The 24,619-nt window shown below is 33.3% G+C and overlaps 1 protein-coding gene and 1 non-coding gene across 2 annotated transcripts in view; both read right to left on the bottom strand.

The window, feature by feature from the left end:
* Window positions 1–24,619, bottom strand: part of LOC149422328 (uncharacterized) — a 54,649-nt gene continuing 30,030 nt past the window's right edge. Inside the window, exons 3-12 of the mRNA XM_089633728.1 lie at window positions 18,591–18,758; window positions 13,546–13,712; window positions 11,370–11,541; window positions 6,571–6,746; window positions 6,026–6,397; window positions 5,143–5,271; window positions 4,842–5,003; window positions 2,263–2,413; window positions 2,070–2,172; window positions 1–1,013 (exon numbers count right to left, since the gene is read on the bottom strand). Of these exons, the coding sequence (XP_089489854.1) occupies window positions 925–1,013; window positions 2,070–2,172; window positions 2,263–2,413; window positions 4,842–5,003; window positions 5,143–5,271; window positions 6,026–6,397; window positions 6,571–6,746; window positions 11,370–11,541; window positions 13,546–13,712; window positions 18,591–18,758 (1,689 nt within the window). The 3' untranslated portion in view covers window positions 1–924. The remainder of the gene's footprint in view (window positions 1,014–2,069; window positions 2,173–2,262; window positions 2,414–4,841; window positions 5,004–5,142; window positions 5,272–6,025; window positions 6,398–6,570; window positions 6,747–11,369; window positions 11,542–13,545; window positions 13,713–18,590; window positions 18,759–24,619) is intronic.
* Window positions 15,252–15,323, bottom strand: TRNAP-AGG (transfer RNA proline (anticodon AGG)). Its single transcript has one exon. It is a non-coding gene; the product is annotated as a tRNA-Pro (tRNA).

The raw sequence follows: 24,619 nt of genomic DNA, 5'->3' as shown, positions 1-24,619 counted from the left end.
GTTTATCAAAATATATATTTTTTGTGTATGTAAAACATAGTAGGTACAATATTACTGTTTGGTAAATAAATAAATGAAATTCCGAACGACAACAATAACTATTATTTACATTATCATAAAAGTTAAGTCAGTTTGGGGTAGCGGTGATTCAAGGCTCGAGACAACATAGTGTTACCCTCATTTTGGTTAAAACAGAGTTAAGCATGCATGCAAACGAAATGAATACTATACACTATTATTTCAGTATAATTTTTTACAAATATCATGTATTGTGTAAACAGGTACGTGGGCGTAGATCATTGAGTGTTCAAAGATTTATTGTTTAATGTATCGAAAAAAAACAACGGCAACACCACACCAACAGCTATGGCCCTGAGTCAAATGGCACCTGGAATAATGCTAATTTTGGCGCCTTTCATATTATATATTTTACTTTTTATTATAACACCTTTGGTAATTTTTATGTAAGGCAATGAATACACGGACTGCTTAAGCAGTCGATATCGGCAGCTTCAAGCAGTGCCTGCATGGTTTACAAATAAAAATATATTACAAAACAACACAGCAGTCTGCGTATTTCGAATAACGTCTGTTTTAGCAGCCCATCTATTCCTAACTTAACCTTATCTACGCGGCTGTCGCATATATGATCCATCGGCGGCTATCCCCGTACGCAGATGACACATATACATTAAAACAAAAAGTACCGCGTGATGGGATAGATTGAGTTGGAAAGGTAAAGATGACTAAACAACACGCCGCCACGGTTTTCTCACAATAGCGCGAACATCAGACCTGATTAATTAATCAGCTATTTATAATAAGCTATTGAAGCAATTAAGAATGTACAGATTTGACTAAAATTTTAAATTCAGTTATCAATGAGGGTAGATTTATCTGCCTTGCCTCGAGAGTGTCACTTGTTCATTTCAAATATTTTGATGCCCAATCAGTACGATTTAGAAAAGATGAATTCTTGATTGTTGATTGGTCGTCCTCTCCAATGATGTATCCTGGAATTAATAATAATAAATAATTAACACATTTTTAATGTGTTGAAAACTATAATCCTACTTGTTTGCCAGAAATTGTTACAAATTGAAATTTTTTCTCCTGGTCTACAGATGTAAAAAATGATTAAATTTGACCGTACTAAGCATTCTGATAATACGCTCATGTCTGATTTCACAATAAGTTCTAAAATAATTGAGTTGATTAAAATGAATTCAATTAGTTAATCCTTTGATTTATATTGTTATTGATTTATATTTGTAGCATCGATGTGGAAGTTTGTTCCATGCTTCCACTACTCTTTTTGTAAGGAAGTGTTTCCTAGGATTAAGATGTTTTGATCGTTTTAAGTGCCCATGAAGATTTATATTTGTGTTGGTGAATATTTCTTGAACAGAACAACTATTATGTCCAGATAATTTTTTTAAAGTCTCAATTAAGCCCTTTCTCTTTTTCTTTTAATGTTGGTAGTTTTAGTTCCTTGAGTCTATCTTCATGTTGCCGGTCTTTCAAAGCTCTGGGTATTTTTATATATTGTCTCTGCACCCTCTACTAGATCTATATCCTTTATAAAATATGGACTCCATATTAAATTTGGAAAGCATATTCCAGGAGATGTGGCACATATGTTTTGCATACATATTTTTAAGATCAGTGGAATGTTAAGAGAATATTAAAAACAATCCCTACTGCCCATAGAGCCGATGGAACTATGAGTGAAGTTGAAGGAAGTGGGGAAGGGAAGAAGATGGGAGAAAGAAAGGTTGGGAAGTACTGGAATATTTAGATCTGGCTTCTAGACATGGCTAATGCCATTTTTAGCAACGTTTTCTATAATAATTATGCATGGTGGTTTTGCAACAGGGTGATTTTATAAAACTGTTGTAAGAATGTTAAAAGCTGTTGTTACAGCTGCTGAATGATCGCTTGCCCTTGAAACACTTTAGAGTTAATTTATGATTTCACGCATATAGTCCCTTGAAAAAGGTCTGGTGTTCCAAAGGTTAATAAATACATTCATTGTCTGTGGCAATAGTGTTAATAATTTTAAAAATTACCAGTTTCCTTCCGAATCTGACCAAAAAGTGAGGTATCCAATTTTTGACCAGCGTAATATCTTGAAGTACTGAGATACTGTTCAGCGACAGATTTTTCTTTCTCCTATAAATAAATTAACATAGTTTATAATATGTTTTCTAGTGAGAAATCTATTTCAATGGTTTCTAAGAGAAATTATATGAAAATGCTTACATTTTTAGACGGCCATAAACTCCAATCTCCCATATTTTGATTTTTTCTGGGAAATACGGTTGCCACATTATTTGAACTCTTTAGTATATTATTTACGGATGTCATTTCAGATACATTTCTGTGTCTTTTGCTTGGGGTGTCACCAAAGTATCTAAAAAAAATAAGTGGTAAGTTAAAGATGTTGTATGTACCAATAAACAGGTTAAAACACAAACAATAGTTAAGCGGGTATCAGACTGTTCACTCAGGTGATTGTTCACTCGAGTGAACGTTCACACGGAACATACAGAATGATATAGAAATGAATATTCATCCATCCTTTCCCACTATGATGTGGTCGAACGAAGTTGTGGCCTTGGTATTCCTGCACGAATAAAACTGAAAATTGTACTGAGAGAAATGAAGGAGCGTTCATTCCGTGTTCAGATGTTTCATTTTTCTTTTATTCCGAGCGCGAGTGAAAGATGCCGAATGCCGAAATTCAACATCGACGGATCGGTTCACTAATAAATTCATTAGGCACTTTTCTTTCATTTTGTGTTCAGACGTTTCACTTCGAGTGAAAGAGGCAAAATGAAAATCAGATATGAAACGAAAAATGAACCGCCTGACTCCCGCTTTATAAAGAGGTGATTTTGATCAGAGGCGGTTCTAGACTTTTCGTGAGCTAGAGTAGTAATATTAAAAAATAGGACATTATTGATCTTGCATCTGAAAATCAATTAATTATTATTACTAACCATCCCACCTTATTATAAGTCAGAATGCCATTTTTTACACATACTAAATGTACTGGCCTTGTAAATCGTAACCTAAAAAAATGAATAAATTGTTCTTCAACTTCACTGTCATACTTAGGTATAGCTTCTTCGGTTGGTAGATAATTAGTCGTAATTAAACAGCTAATATATAATACCTAACATTACAACATTCGACAAATACCAAAGAATAATATTTGTGACATATCTCGGATTTGGGAATGGATGAATTCTGACCAATAAATAACATAACTGCTTTTATATTGATTCATTCTGACCAATGACGTGACTGCTTTAATAACGATGGATTCTGACCAATGACGTGATGGCTGTGGTTTCGAATGAATTTTGACAGAATCGATTCCTTGTTCGATGATATTTCAAAACGACTGTCTCGGACTGTGATGATTTTTGAAAGAATCGATTCCTTGTTCGATGACGTTTCAAAACGGTTGTCTCGGACTGTGTGATGATTTTTGACAGAATCGATTAGTCCATGACAATGAAACCTCTAAAACCTCTTCCTCACACTCTATAAATGCTGGCGTCCCACAGGGTTCGGTTCTGTCTCCGACTTTGTTTTTGTTGCACATCAATGACCTTTTGACATGTGCACCGATTCATTGTTACGCGGATGACAGTACAGTTCATGGTGGCTTTTTGTTTGACAAGCCCCCAAAGGGAACACAAACTCCAACGGCTCGGAGGGCTTTGAAGCAGAGAATGGACGGTTATCTCGAGAGTATTTCCTCCTGGGGTAAAAATAATCTCGTTGAATTTAATGTTTCAAAGACCCAATCCTGTCTGATTACGTCTAAAAGGGATCCAAATGATAATCTAGTCTCCTTCAACGGAAGCAATCTTCCGAACAGGCCTTCCATTGATATGCTTGGTGTAACTATAAGTGACCAGCTCAGGTACTGGGGCTCCATCGAAGCCAGAGTAAAGCTGGCCTCTCAGAAGCTGGGCGTACTGTACAGGGCCCACAGATACTTTAATAGTATACAACTGCTGACCCTGTACAAATCGCAAGTGCGCCCTACTGTCGAATTTGGCAGCCATCTCTGGTCCGGAGCCCCTAAATACCTGAAAAAAACCCTTGACTCTGTGCAAAAACGGGCTAGATAGGCTGGATAGATTCCCCAATCTTAACAAACGGACTGCAATCTTTAGAGCACAGGCGTCAGGTAGTTATGCTGTCCTTGTTCTATCGGTATTACAATGGAAGATGCTCTGAGGAACTAGCGTCATTGATCCCTTCGGCACCGGTGCGTAGTCGGGATACACGCCAAACATTTGTACACAGTTGACATTTGTCACATGAGAACGGGTCGCTTCTACGATTCGTTCTTAAGTTCAACAGCTCGGCTGTGGAACGAACTGCCGGCCTCTGTGTTTCCTCCCTCCTACAACATGGGACTCTTCAAGACCCATGTTCACTCCTTCCTCTCCACAAAAAGACCCTCCACACAGCATCCCCAAAGATGACATAGGCCCTGAGGGAAATTATTTTCTTCAGGGCCTCCTGTGTGGAGTTAATATAAAAATAAAAAAAATCGAAATATTTCGATGGTCAAAAAGATAGAGTAAATCATCGATTGATTTTGATTCATATTAATTTATATTTGATGATGCTAACATATATAAGGGAGCTATAACGTGTTCTTCCGTCACTCAACACAGTTCTATAGTATCTTTCTTTTGATTCCGTTGAGTTGAAAGACAAACGTTTCCATGTTACAAATATTAATAATAATTATTATCGGTGTGCATAAATACCGTTTGTTTCTTTATTAAAAAAAAAGACTAAAATATAGTTACCTGTTTTGAGCTGACGGTTGCCCGGCCACATATCTGGAGTTGCCGAGGTACTGCTGCCTGGCGTTAGACTTGAGAGGTTTTAAGATGTCATCAATATCAAACCCTGTTCCACCCAACCAATCTTTCTCTTTTGAGTTAACATTATCATTTGTTATCTTACCGCTGAAATTACACAAATAAATTACCCAACAAACACATTCTACAAACACTTTTTTTATTATTTTTTTAAGGCAGCATATTTCTAACTGTACAAATAGTATTTTGTTTTCGTCATCAATATGTCCATCGTTTTAAAACTAACCCTAAAATGTCAGCAAATTCGTCGTCTGAATTTTTCTCAGTTGCCGCATCAACTCTGATCACCGACTGTTTCCTAAGTGGCGGGGGCATTGCATAACCGTTGACAAGTCCTTGAGGATGTCCTGGATTACTACAAGAGAAATAATATCAAATCAGTTTTAAATAACATCAAAGAACTTTAGAATCCATCACATAACTGTTTTGGTAAAACAATATTTAACAATTCCATAGAAAATTTGTCCATTTTTGCTTTATTTAGACATCTTGCTTGTTATCTATGTGGCTTTGTTTTATTATTTAGTAGAACATTACAGCATTTTTGTTTGTTTGGAAACTTAAAGAAAGAAAAATGGGAATTGGAATGATGAACAATACCTTGATATTCAGATGTGGTCAAATGTTGCTTGTGCAACGATAGATCACTTAGCTAGAAGAGGATTGAACACTTGACATATGATTGAGCTTGCCAAAATCAATAAAAGCGGTAGAATTTTTTTTAAAGATTTTTATTTTTTACATTAGCTCCACATAGGAGACCCTGAGAAAAAAAAATTCCTCAGGGCCTATGTCATCTTTGGGGATGCTGTGTGGAGGGTCTTTTAGAGAAAGGAAGAAGAGGAGTTCTGGAAAGGAAAAAGGTATGACGTATGGGTAGGAATCTGGGGGGTCAATGTTTCCAGAAGTGTCGGATGTTTGAATAAAACCCTTCATGTTTAACCAATAAATGGTTCCAGGGGCGGAGGTATCCATACCGGCCTCCCAAATTTCTGTAGATATAATAAAAATATTCAAAAAAAATTAGGTTGGTATATACCTCGATGATGGACCCTACAAGACAGCTGAAAATATTAGTTAAAAACAAACAACCTAAAGTTTAAACTCACCGACCACGCTGCGTTGGTAAATAATTTGATACAATTGTAGGTGGCACAACTTGGACAGTCTGAACTTTGGACGAAGAATGCATTCCCTTCCCCTGACGCATGGCCGAGTTGATGGCAGCATTTCCTTGGTAATCTCCCGCTTGCCGGACAACTGCACTGTTGCCCATCTCGTTATTGCCAGGGTTCATCTTCTCTGTTGTTGATAGGTTTGTAATGTTGACCAGTTTATTGCTGATGATGATTTTGTTGCCGATGACGCCATTGTTAATGTTCTCGCTGCTGTTGTGAACTGATGCCTTGATTGATCTGTGCATAGGATGAATTGACGTAGTGGAGTTTCCCAGTTTTGCGCCTAGTTGAAAATATGGATACCTGAAAAGAAATATGCATATAATTAAGTAAAGGAGGACATTTCATCAGTGTTGAAGGCTTCATGAAATTAGTCAAATTATCCAACTGTATTATTAAGAAGACGAAAATGATTCTGAAAATAGACGATTTTCAAAATAAATCTCGGTCTAATTTGATTGTCAATATCTTTATACCTCAAGGCCTGCTGTGCTGTTGGCCTTTTGCTTGGGTTCCACATGAGCATATCTTCTAACAGTTTCATTCCCTCAGAGCCCGCCCCGTTCACAATGTTCTCTAGTGGAACTTTGGAAAACATTGGGAATTTAAAGTTCATTGCATTGGCGAGCTGATATCCCTCTGGCCAGTCATTCTGGAATAACATACATGTATTTTATAACCAGACCGAAATAATACCAGCAACATACTGAAACTGCGTACAGACCACTTAGTTTAGCCACTAAAACGTACTGCCAATGCGGGGGCTTAGGATCACAAGGGCCTAACTACAAAAACTGGTGTTTTGAGTTATGCTTGGTTTCGGTAGTGCCGTAATCATATTTAATAGTGACACAAAGCCTTATCTCGTACAAACAGCCGTTTAAGATATATAGTTGGGCATATGAGAATTCCAATCATAGACATATGAATATTAGTAGACCTGCCCTAAGTGATTAAAAGCGTATTATCCCCACTCCCCATACCGGTTCCATTGGAGCCGGCTGTGCTCGCGTATGGCCTCAAGTGAAATTTGAAAACGTGACATCATCATTCTTGTGCGAACTATGGTCGAGGCATCATCGGTTCATTTTACGAAATAACACGGCAAAATGTTGACTTGTACTATGAAAACTTGTAAAAATAGATGTGAAAAAGAGAATAAACCCAATTGTCGTATTACATTCCATATATAAGCATTATTTTACTTTATTTTAAGCATATTCACATCGTATAATATGAATCAGTTGTTACTATCACATCGAGAAACGTCTGGACGCGAAACACAAAGCTGGTTGGTTGCTGGGAAGTAAATTATGAACATTTATAAAAGTGTCTTAACTAAATACTTAAACGAAATATTCAACTCTGAAAATAGAACCGAATTTTTTTGCCGAATTTGGACTTCGCAAATTTGTTCATAACGTGGCGAGTAATTTGCGCTCCCATGTAAAAATGTCTATTCATTCAAAAGCAGATTTTACTTTTAAGAAGTAAATGGTGATATTATAATGCGAGATGCCTATTTACTGTCAGATTGATTTATGGACGAAACACAGTCAGCTTCACTCCCTTCGTTCTTCAACAGTTGATTTTACCCCTCGCCATTATCTTCTCGTCTATTAATTCCTATGTCTGTGATTCCAATCTTTTTTTGCATTCATCTCACAACTATGTTATTGTAGATAGGCCTCTGTGATCCTGAATCCCAGAGTGGTTGGTGGTGTGGTTTTGGAAAAAGTATTACATATAAACAATAATGACAATGTTTTTAATAGCTATCTTGGTTAGAAAAGGAAGTCCGGTGGTTTACACCTTTACTTTCCAGGTCAACGACCTGCATGTTTAGATCATATTTTTACAAATATTCCTGATATCCACAATATAAAATCAGCTGTCATTCATACTAATATTACTGATCATTACTCATGTATGTTTATCCATAAATTTAGTAATCCAATATTGCCATCATTAAAACAAAATAATACCTCAAAAAAAGTACTCGATATGGATACATTAAAAAATAAATTAGAATCGGAAAATTGGATAGAATTATTTCAATGTAATGATGTCAATGTTTGTTGTAAAATATTTGAAGAAAAAAATTCCAAATACATAAATGACTCATCAAATAATATAATACCCAAATCCAAACTATCTAAATTCAAACCTATAAAACCATGGATTACTCACGGTTTAATAGTATCTGTACGACATAAGCAAGCTCTATACAAATTGACTACTCAACAACCAAATAATAAAAGTTAATAATTGACAAAAAAAAAAACAGGAATAATGAAATCAGTGCTATTAATCATGATAACTCGAAAACATGTTGTAAAGAAAACCCATCAAAAGCTGCAAATATATTATTTAACACCTATTTTGCAAACGTAGGGAAAAATCTAGCCAATCTTATACATATTGACCCAAATATAACATCTCCAGACTGTAATATTGATGCTGAAAAAAAAATGGCAACATTTGAAATCACCACAGAGGACGAAATAGTTTCTATTATAACTGATATGAAAGGAGGTTCTGCTCCGGGCTTTGATGCAATTACAGTAGATATTTTAAAAAACATTAAAAAACTAATTTCCAAACCATTAATGCATATAATAAATACAAGTTTTCAAAGCGGAGTATTCCCATCAGTTTACAAACAAACTACCATTACTCCAATATTTAAATCAGGTAATCCAGAAGAAGTAAACAATTACCGACCCATATCAGTCATCTCAAATAAAGCAAAAATTTTTGAAAAAATAGTTAAAAAAAGAATGAGCCAATTTATAAAATGCAATGGTATAATTAATGAAAACCAGTTCGGTTTTATGGAAGGGAGAAGAACACAGGATGCAATTGCAAAATTGAGTAGCCTAGTATATAATTCTTTAGATAAATCATTAAAATGCCTTGGAATTTTCATAGATCTCAAAAAAGCATTTGATAGCATATCACATGACAAACTTATAAGTAAATTAAGAAACATTGGATTAAATGGTACAGCTCTAGAATGGGTAAAAAGTTACCTTTCCAAACGACCTCAAGACGTAAAATTTAACAATGTGTTTAGCTTGCCAAAAACGAGTCAATTCGGCATACCGCAAGGTACAGTTCTGGGTCCGTTACTGTTTATCATCTATGTTAATGACATATTCATACAAAAACTAAACGGGAAAATAATATCGTATGCTGATGACACTGTCATAATAATCGAAGGTACGGATTGGAATACTGTTAATAACTTGGCAAATGCTGATATTAATATACTGAAAATTTGGTTCGATAAAAATCTTCTCTCCCTAAAAAACAGAAAAAACAAAATTTATCCCATTTTCAATCAATAAATTTAAATCAGAACCAGATTTAAACATTATAATACACCAACACAAATGTGGCAAAACTAACTGCAATCAAACTTGTCCTATCCTTAGTCCAACATCCAAAATCAAATATCTTGGTGTATATATAGATCAATATTTTAAACGGAAAACACACATTTGTGAACTCGTCAAACGGATTAGGAAATGTATTTATATATTTATAAGACTTAGAGATATTCTTAGACTGGAAAACCTAAAAAGAGTGTACTATGCGATTATTCAATCTATATTACAATATGGTATTATTGGTTGGGGAGGAACATATAATAAATTTTTGAACCCACTTAAAGTAGTTCAAAGATTGGTAATCAAAGTAATTTTGAAAAAACCATCAAAATTTTCTACCGAAATTCCTTTTACAATTTTCAAAGTACCTACAGTAGACAAAATGTATCAAAAATATTCAATACTTAAAATTTACAAAGAAATGCAGTCAAATACTCATAACTTGCAATTCAATACATCAGCAAGATACCAGAACACTATTAAAATCCCAAAATTTAACACTAAGCTCATTCAAAATACCTATCTTTATCTAGGCATAATTTATTTTAATAACCTTCCATTAAATTTAAAAAATATCGAAAATATTCAGGAATTTCACCTAAAATTAAAAAATTACCTTAAACTATTATAAGTCCAAAATACGTTTACTACTTACATCTAGAAGTAATATTGTTTAAATCTTGTGTTGTTTCTTTATAAATTATTTACCTTAATACCAGAGATGTGCAAAATGGGTACCCAAAACCATTTGAAATGCAAAATGGAAATGGGTCAAAACTTTTCCATTTGAAAATGCAAAATGGTTTTTAGAAAAGCATTTGAAATGCAAAATGCAAAATACCTATTTTCAAAATGCATTGAAAATACAAAATGGTTTCTCAGGTCAAACAATTAAAATAATTATAGAATTTTTAAACAATTTTGTCATTTAATAATGGACATCAATGTAAAACAAACATATTACATGATGGTAAATCCATAAACACCACGACTACAGATTATGAAACCACAAAAAATTTGCGCGGGATTAATGTTGCCAACGTAAAAACATAGAAACTACTATCTAATCTAACATTTAATATTACAGCGTCATGGCCCCAAGTTCAGTACCTATTTGAATCAGTATTTTTTGTAATGGTATCACTCAATTGCCAGGGCTTCTACCAGGGAGCAACTTGACAAATGTAAATTATCTCTCATAGCGAGGTTGAGGACCGACTGATATTTGGGGCTTATGAAAAACAGATGAGTGGAGATAGTAGGAAGAATGTTGCAAAAAAGCATTTAAAATGGAAATGCATTGAGAAAAGCATTTAAAATGCAAAATGCAAAATGGTTTTTAGAAAAGCATTTAAAATGCAAAATGGAAAATACCCATTTTGCATTTTGCATTTCCATTTGAAATGGATTTATTTGAAATAAAGCACATCTCTGCTTAATACTAACATGTACATAATTGAACTAGAATTCCCTCACCAAACACAAGAGCATTGTCTCTTTATGGTGAGGAAAGGCTACTTTAATTTCTATTGTTTTATATCTTTTTTTTATCCTGTATACTTATCTATGTAAAAATATTCTTTTTCAAATATTAAATAAAAAAAAAATAAAAAAAAAAACATAATTAAACATACTAATTTCTCTAGAGCTTAAGTCATATCAGACAAACTATAAAGTAGGTAAAAAAAAGTAGGTGGTAAAAGATTAGGAGCCGCTGCTCTAATTTGTCCAACAAAAAATGCAATTACTTTTTAAAGAAAATTGACAATATTTGTTTTAGAAAGGCGATGACATTCACAAGTCCAACAATTATAAAATCCTTTGATTTTCACAGGTGTTAAAAAAATGTTTTTTTTTCTGTAATTTAAAAGAAATAAGCTTACCCTATCAGGGGTACCACAAATTGAGCAGATCTTGAATATTTCATCAATTTCACTATTGCCAGGGAACAGTGGCCTAAAGGTGTACAGTTCGGCCATGATGCACCCAACTGCCCACATATCTATGGGACTGCTGTATGTAGTTGAATGAAGTAACACTTCGGGAGCACGATACCTGAAATATTAACATTGCAAATTATTCCATTTATTTCACTATTGCCAGGGAACAGCGGCCTGAAGGTGTACAGTTAGGCCATGATGCACCCAACTGTCCACATATCTATGGGACTGCTGTAGGAAGTTGAATGAAGTAAAATTTAGGGAGCACGATATCTGAAATGTTAACATTGTATAATATTCCATCTATTTAGCGAAATAGCGGCCAACATGGTCATATTGACAAATAAGCAGAATGGATATGACAAACTGAGCTGTCAATGTTAGTTTATCAATATCGCTAGCAGCCTGGAGCTGCTTAATATATTAATGTCCTAATATGTCCTAATGTCTTTGTAAACTGTCAAGTGGACGAGTTAGCAACGTCACCAGTCACCAATATTGTTGATAAAATTGTTATTTTTATTGTGTCAATAAAAATAACAATTTTATTTTTATTGACATTCCTTATTGTGTCAATATTGATAATTTTGGCGTTCATGCCAGACTCCCTGAAGTTATTGAGATCTACCACACGTCTATGGTACGGGAGTGACGCTAAACTTCAGGAGTGTTCAGTATACATATATAAGTCATAACAAAAGGATGATTGGTAACATATCTCATAGGTATATAAATTTGGATAGCCATTTAACCCATTCTTTGCCATTTGCCATTTACTTTTGCACACTTAAATAATAATTTTTGTTACTATTTTTGTTATTACTTTGTATTAAAACATCAGTGTTTGTAACTTTTTGGGCATCATGCCAGATTGTATGTACTGAAATAAAATAAAATGAAAAAATAAAAAGTGTTTTTTATTGATTGGTCCCTTTTTCTGCCGTCAGAATGCAATAGTTTCTGTGGAAATTGGCAGTAAAAAGGAGAACTCTTCATCCTGTCGGTTAAAAGGTGAATTACATTAACTTTACTCCGATCAAGCCATCCATAACCCTGAGCAACGCCAGGTATACAACAGCTAATTGAATATATTTACCATCTGGTGGAGGGAGACGGTTTCATGATAACTCAACACAGTGACAATTCAACACACTTTTAAAAAGTGATATGAAGTCATTAGAAACGATGAAATTTTTATTTTTTTTAACCTAACCTAACCTAACCTACTTAACCCAGTTAATAAATTTTTTGTTTCATGTCTTTCCATGACTTTATATAACTTTTTAGAGATGTGATGAATTATCATTGTGATGATTTATCCGGTCACCGGTGGAGACATAGTCGGTGTACCGCGACAGCTAGATGATTGTATTTGTCACCAGGGGGTCTAGCACGATCAAATTGATAACATAGTAATATAGGATCATTGAAACTTATGTCGATAGCCCAACCGATATTGACACGAAATAAATAAGAAATCATTATACAATCTGTTTATGGATTGTTTTTATATTTATGGATTGGTTTTATATTGAATACATACAAATTAAAAATACTAATAAATTGACAGTGTCGAATTGCAATATCAACTTTAATATATATTGGCATTCTGCATGTACTTTTTGACACTAAAACGAGAGTTAATTAGTAAAGTCTTTAGTCATGACATAACTATCAATTTTGTTTTCCCTAGCTAAAACGGAATCAATTGATCGCATCTAGATGAATTAATGAAGTCTATGGATTGTGTATATGATTTCTTTCAATTCTAAGAGCTTCGTCAGCTGACCTCCATTTATTAATGTGCTAGTTATTCTGTGTAACGAACAACATTATTCAAAAATTTGTGTACACTGACAGTTAACCAAACACCTTGGAGGCTGCACTAAAAGTGGCAGCCTTTATCTACCGACTGTTAGAATCATCTTCTCATCGTGCTCGCAAATATTGACAAGATACATATACAAGACGGGTTTCGTCAAAATCGTATTAATATAGGGTTTTATCGATCAACGATGCTGAGTAGGAGGGTGGAGACACGAGAGCTGTTTGATTACAGTAATTACTATCTAGTGGAGACGTAGTCAATTTACCACGGTGGTTAGTTTATTATAATTACCATCTAGTGGAGACATAGTCGGTGTACGGGGGCCTGGAGCGCACCTCCCTGGCAAGCCCGAAGTCGGCTATCTTCACCAGCTCGGGTCCCATACAGAGCAGGTTCTCCGGTTTCATGTCCCTGTGGAAGAACCCATTGCGGTGCATGAAGGCCAGTCCCTGTAAAACCTGTACAAACCGTTATAGATTACAATGCAGTCATGAGGAACAAAAATCAATGATCTAACAAAATACCATAATAGGTGCATAGTACCTATTAGATATAATAATAATGTAATAATAATAAGTAATGATATCCTCACTGGCATCTCCCGTGCTGAGGATTTCATTTACATATTATGTATAATTTAATTATAGGAAAATTAATATTACATCAAAGTTACATATGAATTTAATTATGAACATATATCATGTAGTATAATTTTTTTTTTTAAATAATTTTAAAATAAGTAAGATAGTGTTTTTTGGTATAGTTCAGTTGATTCTGTTTTAGTCTGTGTTTGATCTCAGTAAATTTTCTATTTCAGATCTCCCTATGTTGTATCCAACTTTTTATTTGAGATTTAAATGTTAAAGTGTTGAGGTTTTTGAGTGTGAGTGGTATTTTATTATAGAGTTTAATACTATGATATAAGAAGCTTTTTTGCCCAAAAGTTGTATTAGTAGTTATTTGTATGTAGTTTTAGGTATGCTCTTAGATGGTAACCGGACAACTCAACACAATGAAAATTCAACACACCTTTAAAAAGTGATTTTAAGTCATGAAAAGTGATGAAACAAAAACTAGGTTACAGGTTAGTTTCTTTTTCATCGCTTTTAATGACTTTATATCACTTTTTAAATGCGTATTTAATTATCATTGTGTTGAGTTATCTTGGAACCCTATTAGATATGGTATTAGGTATTGTATTAGGCATGGTATTAGGTATGTTACTAGGTATCGTAATAGGTATTGTATAATGTATGGCATTATTAGGTTTGAATGTGTAGGTAATAGTGGTTCAGACGTTTCAACTTTAGTTGTTATATTTTTATTGAATGACAAGATTTTTAACAAAAAAACTTGATCAACTTTTTTGAAAGAAGGTTCATACTTTTCAATATGCTTCCAAATGTCGAGATGAAGTTGAACATAATAGATGAAGTCAAGTTTCCAGCCGTGGTCACACGTCACAATAGACTATTCGTGACTATTCTACAATTACTGTATTTGCCATTCAAAAACTTGTGTAAATTTTTTTTTTAAATATTTTGAAGTCTTGTTGTGTTTTCTGGGTTCTGCGGATTTATGAAAAATCTTATATTTTCTGCATGTTACGCTATAAATTCTTAAAAATCAATCCTTTAATTTTTACTCACTTTCTAGGGGGTAATATCCAAATTGTACAATATTTATATATTACTCCAAAAAAAAAAACCTAATCTCTTTTCTAAACATGTAATCACCCCATCAAATGTTTTATTCAACAACGGAAATCTAAAATAGATACGTAATCATTATCAAAACAAATCGACAAAATCACAGATTTTTTATTAAATCTAGTAAGCTACATACAACGCAAATAAAATTCATTTCGACCATAGAATAAACACACATGTTTATTTATTTAGATTTGACTATAGGTTTGTAGTTATTACTGAAAACAGTACCGGATTCATAAATAATCTAAACATATTAATAAAAATTATGTCCTATAAAAAAAATTTGGGCTCGTCCGGGATTTGAACCCGGGACCTCCCGCACCCTAAGCGGAAATCATACCCCTAGACCAACGAGCCAGATACTATTACAGACAATATCAATAAACGTGTTCCAATCTTATAAAACAAAAAGTATGTCAATTGTGAAAGTAATTCCGTATGCATCAAAAATGGTCGGAACCAATGAATACACACACATACAAGTAAGTCTGCATAGTAATATTATGATATGTGCACACGTAATCAAGAGCAAAACGTATTCATTATTTTATGAGAATAATAAATCGACATTATACGAACTGAAAAAGCGTCAGTCAAGAGCAAATTTACAAAGTACTCCAATTCAAAAGGCTTCAAGTATATGCAGGCTGAAGAAATACACCGTTAGATGTGTGTTATGAGCGTGTCAGTGTGCCAGAAGTAAAGCCGATTTTATCTCACTTCGGGTAGAATTGATCAAACATGTTCATTCGTCTAAATTCATTTTTGAACAGATAAACCATTTCATTAACCTGTCCGGGACCCAGGAGTCGAAAGGGATATTGTAAATTAGCGATATCGGTTTTTTAAAATCGAAATAGATAAAGCTTTTGGGATTTGTTTTTAATGTTACCAAAATATTTGAATGAACAAATACCTAGAGATAAACTTATGATTACAAGACAAGATTTTTTATGCAAAGTACAATTGATATTTTTATTCTCAGAATATTTTTTTATATGATATGAGTGTTTTCAAAATAATACCTACTCCGCAAAAAAATCTTATCGCTAAAGGAAACGTGGAAATAACGATACATATTGCTGAGACAATGGATGTTTTCCATTCCCCGTAAGAATAAGACAATCATATACATAAAATATGGTAGAAATTTACATTCAAATTGTATAGCTATGCTAGCCGCTTATTATTTTATGTACAAACTTACCTAAAGCCACTCATTATAGAAAATGTTAATTATTTCATGCACTAGTACGCAAACACGTCCCGCTACTGACATACAAAAAAATCAGAAACCTTACGAGATAAATAACGAAATGAAATGTGTAAAGAATGTAAATAACTATTGATTAATTTCGTATTTTAACATTATCAGAATGTTTAAACTTTTTGAGGTAACTTTATTTAACATTCTCCAGTAGTAAAATTAAATAATAAAAATATCCACATATATAAATTAATTATCAAATCTGGTTTTGCCACTAAACTTCTTAAGAGGAAGCTACAAGCCAAAAATGTGTAAATTCTTGGTATACCTTAAATTGTAAGTAATAGGCATTAAAATCGCTTGACAAACAGAATCTAGAAAATTCGATTTCAAGCACAAACTGGTTTTTATTTATTTTGTAAATAATTTTATAAGAAAGCAAAAAAGTTGATCAAATGAAACTGTCACAGATAATCTTAGCTATAATACTGTATTTTTAAAAGTTGTTTCCTTTACGCGTTCATTCATTTCTTATGAAAAAAACATTTTTTTAGTAGTTTACATTTATATTTTTAATTGAGTAATTTATTTTCTTATTTGTATTATACTCGAGCGAAACGATAGGAAAAACTTCAATTTATCTATAGCATATTTTTTGGTATTCATAATGTACACCAATTCGTTATTAAGATTAATCAAAATTGTACCGGACGTTGTACCTCGACCGACTTCAAATTAATTTGCATAAATTTGAATTTACGCAGAGGTAGTTCCTTTACAAACTTACCTCTGCGCATCTTCGAATTTATGCAACAAATTCTTTCTAAACTTGTATAAAAAATCTGTAAATCTTATCTGCAAAATTGATTAATAAATAAAACCACGGGGTCAAGCAGTCATCATTATAGACAAAAAACAAAGGCTTGACACCCCAAATACCCTCTTATAAATTAAAATACCTAAATTTGTACAAAACATGGATGACTTGCATGAAGTTTGAAATTGTGCAGGCGCAGTTTCCTTTACAAAACTCGCCGTTTGCACAAAATTGAATATTATGCAAAGCTTCCCTTTAAATATCTATATGTAAATTTGTGCAATATCTAAAAATAAAATATGACCCGGGCAAGGGGAATGAAGAGACAGTCAGGGGACCCAGGCAATTTCGTCCGCTAGCGCGTTGCCCAACGACGGCGCGTTCATCCCTGTGAAGATTCCGGGAACTTTAAATAATTCTTGGAATTTCTCGCAAACAAAGGGAGAGCAGGGCCCGTTGGCCCTTTAAAAGGCGGACAAATTGCACAATTCGGCAGAGATCCAGAAACCATCGCCTCGACAACATCTCTCCTGGACTGCCCCTGACTGCCTCTTCAAGCCTCTTCTCTGCCCTGGGACCTTCACTTCAACCTGGCCTTCTTCTTTCTCCCGGCTCCCTGGTGCTCATCAAGAAGAAACATTTTGCAATAGTCGAAACGTCCTTTGTCAGGGCGCAGGTTCCCCCCTACCTTCCTCCCCCCTGCCTTATACCTCTCACCCATAATCTCCCACATTTTCCCCATTTCTCCCTTTAGATTTTTCCTAATTTTTCCCACATTTTTCCCCTTTCCTCATAGTTTTCCCCATTTCTCCCTTTTCTTACATTTTCCTTCCTTTTTCCCGACTTTTCTTCCTAGGCGTCGAAGCGGCCAGCCGGCCATTCCCGCTACATCGTCTGTGCGGCCGGCGACTACAGTGCCGTCCCGTATAAAAATAGTGATTTAGCATTAAGCTTCGCCTTAATATCAATAAATCAATATGTGTCTGCACGTAAATTCGTAAAACTGAATTTAACTGATGTGTTTTTTGAATCTGTTATAATAATTAGGCAGAGCCGAGGTGATCATATATAATTGGTATGTTCTAAACAAAAAATCGTATTGACAGCTTCTCTAATCAAGAGTAAATCCGGCCCTGCCTCATAGCCTACACCTACAGAACCTAAGAACTTTTCAAGGTCCCTCTAATGTGTATACTAATGTATCAATGTACAATCAAAGTTATTGGATACTATAAATATAAATGACGACATTTCTGAAATTTTCCTTTTTTGCCTTTCTTTCCTAACTGATTTCATCAATAATACGTGGGTAGGTATTTTGAAATGACGACTTATTCCGTTATTTTATTCATGAAAGCTTTGTTGTGATTCCCATACAACATTACTCCATCACAATATATAAAACAAGACAAAGTGACATCACGGCAGTAGCCGTTTTTTAGCATAACTAGTATAGTCATGCTAAAAAAAATACAACATTAAGGTTCTAAATTGGTATGTTCTAAACAACAAAAACGTAAGTATGAATCTTCCTATCAATTCTCTCAAAGTTGAAAGCAATTTAACAATGATATTAGATATGATATATGAATTGTATTACCTGATAAATCATATTTCGCACAACCGGTTCGGGAAAATGTCTTTCTCTGTCTTTTATCAGCTGATAAAGGTTTTCCTTCATGTATTCAAAAACGAAATACAACACATCGTTTTCTCTGATCACTTCTTTCAATTTGATGACGTTGGCGTGGCTCAGTTTTTTCAGGGACTGGAATAAAAGGAAAAACACATTATAAAGACACAGAAATCATTTCTTAATTTTACTATATCTGTTCGGCACAAGAGTACTAAATGCTCCCAACTGTCCGGAGCTAGTGGGTCTACGGCATGTCTTATTTATGTTGGTAAGGTTCTGTATAGATTTGGTCACCAAACACGTCTAAAGCCATTTAAAGCAACGTTTCGATTTTGAATGGTGTCTTTCACAAGGTGATACCTTTCGACGGTAGGTAATGGTATCTATTAATTTTTATTAGACTAGGTATTGTTTCTGATTCCACGTTGAATTTTGAAGTCTTTAAAATGAGAGAATATTAGAGAATTTATTATATTTTTGATGAGAAACATCTCTTGGCGCGCATAGGAGAGTAAAACCGACGACCAAAGGCAAGAGGCAAGGCGGGACGACGCTTCATTTGGTCGGCCTCGTGACTCGTCGATTTTTTCCGACCGGCCGCCAAAACTCTGTGCGTTATATTTGCTCCTATTCTCACTAAAATTGGCAATGGATCTATTCTAAATGGCGATGAATTTTTTATTTGTAATATATTTCGCTGTGTATAATTTAATAATATTAATTAAATAATTGTTTTATTATTATAAAAATATAAATACTTGTTTACTTTCATTTTCAGTTCCTTGAATACAAATCAATATCGATGTTTTACATCTGCCAGGCGTCCTGTGAGGGCTATTTTTTTTGTATTTCTTTGGCATTAACTATGTAACAATTTCTATACATTTTGTTTTGAAAATTTTATTTTTTATAATGTAGGTAGGTACCTATACAATTAACTGAATTAACACACAAAATCTAAAATTAACATAGTCAACAAAATAATAGCACATTTAAATCACAATAATTGATAACCACGTTTCCTTATTTTAACTCCTCCCGCTCCCATTCCCCCTCCAATCCTCCACCCGCACTGCCCCTCCCTAACAAAATCTAATTAGGTACTTCGGTACTTGAATAAGTTGAAGTTAGTTTAAAAAACGCTAGTCATAAATAAACCACGCACACGCTAGTTGTGCTGATGTGTCGAAGCCGGTAGCGAAATATTAAAAAAAATAATTATAATATGAGTACAATATTATACAAATAAAACTATTCAAAAACAAAATTTGGAAATGGATTTTAACCCGCCATCAGTCGCGCGGGGTGCTGTCAGCACCCCACACATTTTTGAACGCAAAAATGAATAATAATTTGTCTAGTTACGAGTCCGCGCGTCTCGCAACGTGAGGACGTGTCAAAGTTTGCGTGGGGTGGTCACGACACCCCGCGAGTGCTCACGTTATACTTTTGCGGAGACTACTTTATTAGTTGCTTTAATTTAATTTAATCCAATTGTTTTTATTGTTACCTATTTATATGACTATTTTATTTTTGATTTATATTTTAATTTTATGTTTAAGTACCTGCCTAATATTTTTTTTTCTCTTTGTTTTATCTTATTTCCATTTTTATGATTTTTTAATTTATTTTATTGTTTCCCTGTTTTACTGCATTTCATGTAATATGGCAGACTGGGATTGCACTATCCTCCCAGTCCTGCTGGATTAAAACTTAAATAAAAATAAAATAAAAATTAGGTTTGTTACGATAAATAAGAAAATTTTATTTGATTTTGTTAATTAACCCTATTATTTATGATTTTCAATGAGAAAGTTTATGTTAAAAACTAAGAAGTTGTTTTTCTTTTTGGTTCTTTGAGGAAAGATCTCAATATTATGACTAAAAAGGCTGATTATTATAATGTTTTGTAGAACAGTAATAAAGTTGATTTATAAAATTTACGTTTTTTATTTACATTTGTCATACAACACTAAATAATAAAATGCTGGTATAATTCCATTAACTGATAATATATGTATAAAAATGTACTTTGAGTATGTGGGGTGGCCACAACGCCCCGCGAGTGCTCACGAGGCTAAAAACCGAGCGAGTGATCGAGGGTTAATGTAATATCCACAAAGGACAATTTTTATGGATAAATAATTGAGACAGACATTAGATTTACCCAAACCTGGGAGAATTTATTGGAAAATGTTTCCACAACAACAAAAGATATCTAGAAACTAGGCAGCTACCTAATATTCCAAATGAAATAGTCATTTTGTCATTCTCTTATCTAGTTGTGATATCTAAATGTTCGATTTATTATTTGTATTTCACATTCTTACAAATAATAACAAACAAATCATTTTATGTATCATAGTTAAATAACATTTTTTCTTGCGTAACAAAACTAACGAAGGCAATATTTCAAGCGATTCTTTAATTTTTAATCCTATACCATTTAATCATCAAGTGGTTAACGTTTACCTTATTATATAATTAATATCGTTCCTCAAAATATTAATTAGGAAATATACGAAATGCTTACTGCGGTTTGACCAATGAATCCAATTAAATTTCGTTTCGCCGTTTATCCCATCAGTTCTGTAAATCTCGAACATTATTTTTTTTTTATGACAAGCAATCGCTCAAAATGTTTTTGCAAACTTATACCAAAACAATATATGCCAAAATTCGATAGAGTGGTAAAAAATCGTTTGTTTTCTCTCAAGCATGTTCGCCATCATGTTTGCCATCATGTTTGTCATCATATTTGTTATCATGTTTGCTAGCATGTTTGTCGCATGTTTGCCATCATGTTTACCATCGATTTAAAGAACAAAGAAAGGGGAGGTGAACTTATAAATTAAATATTAATATTGTTCAAATGAGAATTAGTCACGTTTAATGACCGTCAAATCCCCGATCAGTGTCGTTTTGATTGTTTAATATTTCAATATCCCTGTTAAACACTGATCGGTCCGTTTTATCTTTTGAAAAAATTGTGATCTGCTGACAAACTTTAAAAAAACACGTCCGTCATGCTTCCCAGCTAATCAAAATTTGATCAAAATACGGGCTGAGAATCGGCGTTTAAAGTGGGATACCCAAAAAATATGCGATTTTTTAAGTTTCAACTTTTATAGACCATTTTCAATAAGTAAAATCCGGTGAGTCGAACACATGTATAGTATGTTTTATTTTGCCCTCTTGAAAGCGGTAGAGAAACGTCAAAATTGAAAATTGTTATTTATTTCACTGAACCAGTCTAGTCTCTTATGACTTACTTTTGCAGGCTATTATTAAAAGTAGAACTTTTATTCGAACAAAGGAAATAGCATACTAAACTTGTAGGTTGTAAGATTATTTTCATTTAAAGCCTTTACAACCTTTTTTAAACCGATTGAACAATGGCCAGTAAAAAACCCCAGCCTTTTTCCTCACATCATGATATAATTATTATTCAATAGATATGGAACTGATATGTATTAAATAATTTAAAAACTCGATGAAGATTGTTTAAATTGTACATTATTTGGTTAGATATATTTCTCCTTGTCTACTCGTTTTAATGTCTGGTCTAAAACTTCCACTGCTAATGTAAAATTTGATGTGATTTTTTGTTATCATTTCATCTATTGTTTATACTTTTATAAGTTAATTTAATATTTTTTATCAACAAAGAAAAAGTACTACTTATTTCTTTTATTCTTACTACAGAATCGTAATAATTAGTTCCAGCGCCCTTGAGGTGATTTTGCACAAAAACGGCGCTATACAACTCATTTAATTATTATTATTATTATTACTATAATACCCACACACAGGCTTTGCCTTTGTGGGATTTTTCGATACACAATCATTGTAACTTTATTTCTATAACTGTCCACCGTGTAAATATGTATCAAAACTTTCAATAAAAATAAAAAAATTAAAATGTTGCAACAATTTTTTATGCGTAAACCATTTTTGTAATATATTTTTAAAAATATCCTCTGACGGCACGGCAGTAATCATAACTTAAAAACAAAATGAAAATGCAAATAAGCATGTTCATAAATCTCTAGTTTTAAGAATATTTTTATATGTATAGTTTTAAGTCCATATTTAGCACATATGAGTCACTTGTAAGTAACTAGTTAGTAATCTTAGTTATAAGTAATAAAACGAAGTTATAAGTTATGTGATAAAAAAATTATAAGTTATGTGGTAAAATTTTGGCACCCTTTGTCAAAACCGGTAGAAGCGTACGTAGGTGATCACAGTAACCAATAACATTCGGATGATTTGTATTTTTGTGTTGCGAAGTTTTGATGAAAAATAATTACAAGCGTGATGTGTTAGGGCTGCTAGGTGTTAGGCACTATCAGCGTCTTTGAGGGCTGATCATAGGGCTGTTCGAATTGCGCTCGCATATGCCGGGTTCAGTCGGTGCGATTTTAGTTGAACGACTTTTATTGAACGACAAAAATTGAACAAGATTTCATTCGGACGTTTCAGTTTAATTCGAACCGATATTGATTGAAATTATTCGTGCGTGCGTCTCCATAATTTAACATTTTGCAGAACAAACATAAGGGTTAGAAGATGGATTCTAGGAAGAATTGAATTATGTGCATCTAATACAATTTTTTTAAAGTATATTTTATTTAGTTATAAAATTTAACATTTTATATCTAGTGTAGATCTATTCTAAAACTACCATATATATATATATATATATATATTCCATTACCAACGTACTAATATTTGGACTTCAAAACAGTTGAGACATAACCCACGAAAAAATGCAAGCCTTTTGTCTTTCTTAACATTTAAAGGGAGTTCATCGAACATTTAGAAACCTTTATAATCAATATTGTTTTGTGTTGCCGATAAATTTGTGTTTAGGAAACCTAAAATCGTTGCAGCTTCTCGTAGAATAGCGATAGACTGTACTATTAATAGTAATACTTTTTTACATATACTTTTGTAACATTTTATTTTTTAACTTGTACATAAATACTAGGGTATTATAGACCAAACATTGCCACACACTTAAAATATTGAGTGGGCGTTGTATTATTTTTATCCTAGTATATATACTACCGCACAATATAGACCTCATACCTTATTTTGAGAGAGATAGCATTACGATATTAGAAGATACTGAAGGGTATCGAAAACATTTACGAAATTCGGATAAACAATTCGATAAATTTGTCGAATTCATTCATACACATTTATTTAAAAAAACATTATTTGATTTGAAATTAATTACTACTGGAAACAAAAATTAAAGTCGGGGCAGATGGAAATATGTGTACAAAATAGGTTATTTGTGTGGGTTATTTAAAGAATTTAAGCGTGTTTCCTAACCTTCAAAATTAACTCAGAAGGCGATTGAGAAAAAATGGAACTTTAATGCATCTTTACCGTGTCCCCGAAATAAATAGTTGTTTCTTGTGGTCGGTAATTAAGTTGAACCAATGGTTATTTTTCTAAAATTTTGAGAAATGTCATTCACCAGAGAGTTGATCAACTAAAATCGCCACGTCTGAACGGTGCAATAGGGCCTGCCCTGGTGATAGGTTAAATGTATAAATTAAGTTGTAAAGCGCCTTTGAAGTGATCTTATCACAAAAACGGCGCTGTAGAAATGATCCGAACATTATTGTTTACTGGATAAGTGGTTACAGCAGAGTTAAAAGCTTGGAATTTATTCTCGGTCACGTAAATACTAACAATATTATATTACTTAATTCATTTTTTTGTCAGTGTAAAATCTTTTTTTCGTGAAAAAATAGGCAAATAGTCAGAAGACGTCAATCTTAGATGTTTTTTGTAACTTAAGCTTTTTTCTGTTTGGTTTGGTTCTTAATGGTTATAAGTCACTAGCAATGAAACTAAGTTATAAGCCAAAATTACTAAGTTAAGAGTCTAAGTGATATGAATAAATTATATGCATAAATATAAGAAACCAAAAAATATAAGATCACAATGATAAATTCAAAGAATTCAAAACACAA

The sequence above is a fragment of the Hesperophylax consimilis genome, chromosome 7 (assembly GCF_061612785.1).
Source record: "Hesperophylax consimilis isolate HC1 chromosome 7, BYU_Hcon_1.0, whole genome shotgun sequence".
NCBI lineage: Eukaryota > Metazoa > Arthropoda > Insecta > Trichoptera > Limnephilidae > Hesperophylax > Hesperophylax consimilis.
This window is presented reverse-complemented; position numbering and strand designations above follow the sequence as displayed.